Raw genomic sequence first — 7,295 nt, forward strand, 5'->3', positions numbered from 1 at the left:
ATTTTATTTCTCAAAAATACTTTTTAACAACAATGCTAAACACTCAAATTTTAAACCAAACTTTTCAAAAGCATTCTCAAAAACACTTTTCCACAACACTTTTCAAAAACAATGAAGAATTGACCCTTAATTAGATGATGGCTTTTGCTTTCAGTTGGTAAAACTTCTAATTTAGGCTCTGTTTTAAAATGCGCTAAAAGATTCAATTAACTGAAAAGTAATATTTTCAATATCTTAAATTTTAACTCAGAATGCAAATAATTAGACAGACTTAAATTCAATAAATTCAATTGTTTTATTATTTCATTTAAGATCCTATTATCTTTTATTAAACAATTTAAGTATATTAAATATTTAATTTTAACATATTTTATAAAACTTTTCAATTATCAAACATAGACTTATACCCCCTAATGCTTTCCTATGTAAAAATCTAAAATAAATCAATTAAGAACATTTGGATAAACATAAATAGATTTTTAATTTTGATTCACACCGATTTAACCTGATTTAACACTAAAAGGCAACAAACCAAAACAATCGTAACTCAAAATGGTCCGAACAATTAACCCAAAAGAACCAACACGAACTAAAATAACCCAAACTAGAAGGAATCAAACCTGAAATCACTTACACTCTAAATTAGACCAAACCAAAATGATTTGATAATTTAACAATACCCAAAACCAACCTGACCTGCTGAATTGACAGATATAATATAACTAAATACAAAACATGAGTGTTGAGCATATCATATTAGTTTTGTTAATTATACTGTTTTTATATTTTTATTTGATGTGTCATGTTCTCGGACAAAGGAAATTACACTTCTGGTTTCATGTCAAAGCTCAAAAATAATGTTTAGTTCCATTTTGGGAAACTATTATTAACAGCATGTATTTTCTACAGCATACTATATGTACAATGTTCTTCTGAAGACAAACATTTTTCAACCCAACATTATTATGTGCAATAATCTTATATTATATTTCACATAATAATTATTGTACAACTCAATTACTGTTAAAACTCCACCCGTTATGACTGATAAAAATAATAGCCAATGTACAACAGAACAGACGGAGACCAACCTGAACTTATCACCATAATATCAAGAACGGGGAGACAAGCTTGAAGGATTTTTCGGGAAATAAATATTCAGCTTCACCACTTCCTTCTCTATGTTTCCTCTGGTAAGTGTAGTGAGAATAAAATAATGAAAAGACTTCGTAGTGTTAATACTAAAGCCAAGACTCACCTTGCTGAAATACGAAAAAAAAAAAGCGCAAGGGAGCTTTGATGCCGGTAGCACAGCATGGTCATTGACAAGGTGCAAGGAAAGATATAGTCAGTTGGTTCAATGCAATGCTCAATGTTGACAAGCAATGAGCAAAACACTTATCCAGAGCCCGCTTGAACCGGCAGAAGAGACTCTTGCTTGCCTTCAACGAAGATGATTAGTTCCTTTGGTGCAACAACCAATTTCAACCATTTTTGTAGCTCTTCTCCTTCTACTTTCTCATTTTCTGAATAAAGCGAAGCATTAGACCATAGTATGAAGTAAAGAGTGATCATTTGTTCTCCTTTCCCCTTTTTAAAGATGCAGAATATTGATTTCACAACAAAAATTAAACTGTTTGAATAGTGTGGATGTTATCTACACTAGGATATAAACTACATCAGTACTAAGATAATTTAAACAAAACAATGCTGAATAGCATTAAAGATCTGACAAGTAGTACTGAAGAGTTCATCAGGGAAAATTGTCAAAATAGCAATACATATTTCATCAAACAGCAAACAAGTAGGGAAAGTCAGCTATCGGAATCATCTACCTATTAGATCCCTTGTAAGTTTTCATTAGATTTTACTTTCTGAAAAATACGTCAAGTCTATAACTTATAGCAAAGAATGCAAAAACGAATTGGATGATCAGGAATTTTGACATACAAAACAGGTAGCAAAAACAGATTACCTTCCAGGTGAGCACCAAGCCCTTCCAAAACAGTTGGATTAGCACGTACAACAGAAAGGGCTACTTCATGGGCAGACTGTAATAATGCCTTCACCTCTCCTTGGACAAGATCAACTAGATGTCCCTGCAAGTTCCGTTCTTGATCAGTCTTCATTACAGACACTGTAGGAATTGGAAACAAAAAAGATCAACTAAACTTTAATGAAAAAGAGTATAAAAAAGGGACCTGATCTCGTCCCCAAGGAACTCCACCCCCGGATTCATCCATGCCTCCACCAGAAACCGTAGCTAAGGAGAGAGGCCCTATAGTCTGATTAAGACCATATTCAGCTACTGCCTTGTATGCCATGTCTGTCGCCCGCCTAATATCATCAAGTGCACCAGTAGAAACACGACCTGAATAGATAACTTCCTCTGCAGCGCGTCCACCAAGAAGAGTAACCAAACGGCCACGTAACTCATCAATGAAGAGTAAATATCTGTCCTCATTGGTAGGAGGAATATAAGTAAAGCCCAATGCCCCTCCAGATCTTGGCAGTATGCTCAGTTTCTGCAGACAAAAAGAGTTGACTAGTTACCATATTATCCATTTCAAGTGAACAAAGCCGCAGGGATGATTTAAGTCCATTGTGACAACTATTGAACAACCCAACCTTAATAAGTTAAACATTATTGTTCTTAATTCCATGTATAACCAAAGATCAAGTGGACCTCCCGCTTGTACCAAACAAGATTAAAAATTTTGCATAACAAGTAAAGAAATCTAATACTTCAATTTCAGTCTAATTTTCAAAATGTTGCTTGAAAATTTGAAAATAGTATACTACTGTTTCTGAGGTCAGCGTTGTACTCTAGGTCTTGACAGACCTTCCCAACTCCCAAGTACCAAAAGAGAAACAAACAATTAGGAAGGTCAATAGCTAAGAAGCCAATTATCTTCTTAACAAGGAAGATAGAAATTATTGCCCTGGGACCGTCTCTGGTACATGACGTGAACAGTACACACTCCTAAACCAAATGCTACACAGTACAAGCTCAGAACTTAAGATTCCATTCAAATTTCATATATTCTTTTATCATTTTCAAATTTCAAATTGTGTTAAGAAGAACAAACAAAGAAAAAAAAAAGTGATTAAGTAAATTATTGCCATTGTTTACCTCAACACGTGGCTGTCCATGAAGAAGGTTTGCAACAGCTGTACCTACTACTGCATGGCCAGCTTCATGCCTTGCAACCACAGCCTTCTCACATCCCTTCAATTTGGCAGTTTTCTTCTCTATGCCCTATGAAATATCATTCTTTTCGTCACTCAATTTTAGTTTAGTATTTTCTCATAATTCTTTAGTAAAATTACACATCTTGCGAGACAAATGTCTAAGAGGAACTGTGTAAATCGCAGTAGATTGGAGAATATCCTTTCCCTAGGGATAGTCTCATTAGAAAGTGCAAAAAGCAATATAAAAGGATTGCATGAAAACTCCTTTTTTTTTTTTTTTTTGCCCTCAAATATCTGTGTTTTGTGATAAAGTAATTCAAAACATGTATGGTACAAAGTAAAACCAATAATCAAAGCCAATAACTAGACTGAGAAGATTAGCATCATTGGCTATGGGAATAATAATTAAAATTAACTTTCAAGGCAAGGGAAAATGTGAAGAAAAATGTTTAAAAACATTGGAGAAGGAAACAGCTGAAAACAATGGATGTAACATAAAGAGTCCAAACAGAAAACTGTAACAAATAAACAAAACAATGATCAAAGAGAGAGAGAGAGTTACAGCTATTGATCGTTCTACTGCCTGAATGAAATCAATCCTCTCTACAACAACTTTATTATTTCTTCCAGCGAGTAAGGCTGCTTCATTTACCAGATTTGCAAGATCAGCCCTGCAAAATGCAAAAAAAAAAATCATTAAGTCATCCCCACATCATCAACAAGTAGAAATTTATGAAGAGGAAAGGAAGCTGAAGAGGAGATTGGGAAGCAGTGTACTTAAATATGACAATGTAAAAGAGAAAATACCCAGTAAAACCAGTAGTCATAGAGGCAATGTCACCAAGATCAACATCATCTCCAAGGGGAAGTTCCTTCTTGGAGGCATGCACTTTTATAATAGCTTCTCTTCCAATCCTGTCAGGAGTCTCTACCTGGAAACCATTCCAGACATAATATCCATGAGATACGAGTTAAGCAAAAAGGAACTGGTTGATACGGCAGATTCCAACATTCTGCAAGTTCAATTGAAATATAGTGCATGATACAAACCATAACAATACGATCAAATCTCCCTGGTCGACGAAGGGCGGGATCCAAGACATCAGAACGGTTTGTAGCTCCAAGAACAATCACAGCAGAATTGCTGTCAAATCCATCCATCTCCTGCAATGTAGTTCAGAAATGTTAGCTTCAAAAGGTAATGGCGAAGAGGTCCACATGAGCAGGAAAAACTATGATGCAGGGAATGTTACAGTGAGTAATTGGTTCAAAGTTTGCTCCCGTTCATCATTGCTAACAATGCGAAATTTACCATCGCGACTTTTAGCCACGGCATCTATCTGTGTGCAAGGAAAGGTGTTAGAAAACTCTACTGTACAACAAAGAGGTTAAACATATTGTTCCAACAAAATTATAATGCTCATAGGCTGACCTCATCAATAAAAATTATTGATGGTGCCTCCTTCTTAGCTCGTGCAAAGAGATCTCTAACTCGTGATGCACCCATGCCAACATACAACTCTACAAACTCACTTGCAGAACAACTTATGAATGGAACTTCTGCCTCACCAGCCACAGCTTTTGCTAGAAGAGTCTTGCCTGTCCCAGGAAGACCCACCTGCATCACAAATAAAACCATAAATACTGACTATAGTTTTTAGAAAAGAGGTAACCATGCAAGGAAACCATCATATAACACTAGTATCTGAGAACTAAGTGGAAACAGTGAACACGCTGAAATCCATCTGAAACTTTGTGAACTTATCTTGACAAGAATGACAAGTAGAAAGCTTTAGAGGACCAAAAGCTTTTGATGAAAGACATTCTAAGAGTAAGAGACAGAAGTAGCAAACTTAATGCCAGAATTTTCAGATATTAATGAAGTTTTTCACATAGGCCCTGACTTCTTAGACCAAAAGCTTCTTCAACAATATCAAATAAAGTTTCAGCTAATTTTTTCAGAAAGGCCATCATGCTTAATGTCCCTAGTATCAACTCACCAGGAGAACTCCTCGTGGAGGACGAGCACCAAGCCGTATATACCTGTCTGGGTTCCTAAGAAATTCCTGGGCAGTAAACATAAGAATATAAAGACAATACTAGAACTTCAAGAGAGCATTCACAGCAAATATCAATTACTGGTAGCATATTAAGTGGAATAATATTTAAAATACCACAATTTCTTCAAGCTCCTCCTTTGCCTCATCAACACCAGCCACATCAGCGAAAGTTATTGTTTCACCTTGTTCAGAGACTTTTGAACCCCCAGAACTCCTTGCCTTGCGATTCCTAATCTGACCAGCTGTATGCTGCATACATGCATGATTCAAATCAGAACGTATCAGTACTACAAAAACATTAATGTACTCAAAGAGCTTACAAGCAAATTCAAACCTGAGAAAAATTCACAGGGAACCGATGGAGAAGTCCCGCAAGAACAGCAACATAGAACAAAGCTATCTGCAAAAGAGAGGAAGTCAAATCGATAAAATTCCACAGACGTATACAAACACATGATTTAGAAAGAACAAAGTGAACGGAGTAACTGAAGGTATTCTTGTCCCAAATTATAACCAATCATAGTCCACCAACTACAACCTCTACATTCCTGCCACCTGAAGAGGAAATAGATTACCCAATAATAGAGGGCCCATCAGATCACTCTTTGAGATTCCTAGTCCAAAGAAGGCGAGAGAAGATACTCTCCTCTCCTAGATTACATACTTCAATCAGGCAGCCTACCACAAAAAAACTGCTACCCCCAACAAAACCATTACCACTTAACCGGTTAACTCATTAAGAACTCTAAGAAAAGCTTCTTCTTCTTTCTTTTTTTTTAAAAAAGAAGCAATTAAGCTAGTTTCATTCAAATCATGACAACAAACAAAAAACACAACTTACCAATGCAGAGTTGAAGAATCCACCAGATCGCTTATCGGGAGACCCGAACTCCACATCGTTTTCCAGCATCTTCTCATATGGAGTCTTAATATCACTGGGCCGAGTTGTTGTATATACAATTCGCTTTGTAGGCGCCATACTCCTCAACAAGGACTCCGACTCCTGAAACTTACCAATTTCACTCTCTTGAACGCTCCCTTCGTTCTTCAATTTGAACATTATATGAACTCCATCAACCTCCACCTTTTGAACCTGATTACTATTAATCTTATTCAAAAACTCGCTGTAAGGAACGCTGACAAAAGTCGTCGGGGTCCTAGGCTCCGACCCGGGCAACGGAATCCCGGGTCGGAGCAGTCGCATAACGAACATAACAACACCCAACTGTAAAAGCAAAACACCAATTTCTTGAGCTTGAACTATCGGTTGCCACTGCCATTTCTTTCCTTTGGACCTCCACAACCCGCTTCTTCCACCCTTTTCTCCTCTCTGATTGGTCGAACCCCCCGAATTTGACGGACTCTGTTTCTGCGTCACTCCTTGCCCACCTTCGCTTTCATTTTTCTCGCCGGAGCTCGCCTTCGAATCGCTGCTGTCCGTACAATTAGCCAAAATTTTGCTCTCTTTGAACCTTAATTTACCTCTTCCATAAAGCTTTAATCTCTCGTGGTTTCCCACAACGGCGACGTTCTTTAGGGTGGAAGTGATAGAATTGGGGAAGAAACGGTTCGTTTTTTGTTGCAAAACCCTAAATCGAATGGCTTTGAAGTTTAATCCATGTAGATAAAGAAGATTAGAGTAAGAATTTGTGCTGAATTTACCGTGGAATGTTATCGTCGCCGGTCGTAGAAATTCAGTAGATGACATTGCCGGAAACCTAAAAAAATTAGGAACAATCTTTTTTTCAAAATATAAATTAAAAATAGGATCATTTATATGTTCGTTTTAGTTAGCGTTTTTTATCTGCAGAAATTCGTAGAGATAGAGACACGATAATAGAGCATTAGCGAAAGATATTATTATGGGAGAATTTGAGCCGTTGGATTAGAGAAAAATCATCGAGTCTTCGTTTCATCAGGAGCAAAAGGGACAAAGATTAGGGGATTAACTGCACCAAACGTCCTTAAATTACTATCTAAATTTTAAATTTGTCCTTGAATTTTAAAATCCTTTATTTGTGTTCTTGAAGTATTAATATTTTA

General features: G+C 36.5%; 1 protein-coding gene across 1 annotated transcript; it reads right to left on the reverse strand.

Moving 5' to 3' along the window:
- Positions 1-834: 834 nt before the first annotated feature.
- Positions 835-7,040, reverse strand: LOC105788726 (ATP-dependent zinc metalloprotease FTSH 7, chloroplastic). Its single transcript, XM_052627505.1, has 13 exons — positions 6,094-7,040; positions 5,587-5,652; positions 5,367-5,501; positions 5,193-5,258; positions 4,625-4,810; positions 4,446-4,532; positions 4,243-4,356; positions 4,000-4,124; positions 3,755-3,863; positions 3,134-3,259; positions 2,202-2,525; positions 1,976-2,099; positions 835-1,526 (listed from the first exon to the last, which is right to left on the reverse strand). Exons 1-13 carry the CDS (start codon positions 6,958-6,960, stop codon positions 1,399-1,401), a joined length of 2,457 nt encoding a protein of 818 aa, XP_052483465.1. The 5' UTR covers positions 6,961-7,040; the 3' UTR covers positions 835-1,398.
- Positions 7,041-7,295: the final 255 nt, after the last annotated feature.

Source organism: Gossypium raimondii, chromosome 2 (genome assembly GCF_025698545.1).
Source record: "Gossypium raimondii isolate GPD5lz chromosome 2, ASM2569854v1, whole genome shotgun sequence".
In the NCBI taxonomy this organism is placed as follows: domain Eukaryota; kingdom Viridiplantae; phylum Streptophyta; class Magnoliopsida; order Malvales; family Malvaceae; genus Gossypium; species Gossypium raimondii.

Coding starts and splice junctions, on each gene's coding strand:
- LOC105788726 (XM_052627505.1), bottom strand. CDS start 6,960: ATGTCATCTACTGAATTTCTACGACCGGCGACGATAACATTCCACGGT. Junction 4,357..4,445: donor CTTTGAACCAATTACTCACT/GTAACATTCCCT, acceptor ACTACATTGCAG/GAGATGGATGGATTTGACAG. Junction 3,864..3,999: donor ATGACTACTGGTTTTACTGG/GTATTTTCTCTT, acceptor TGCATTTTGCAG/GGCTGATCTTGCAAATCTGG.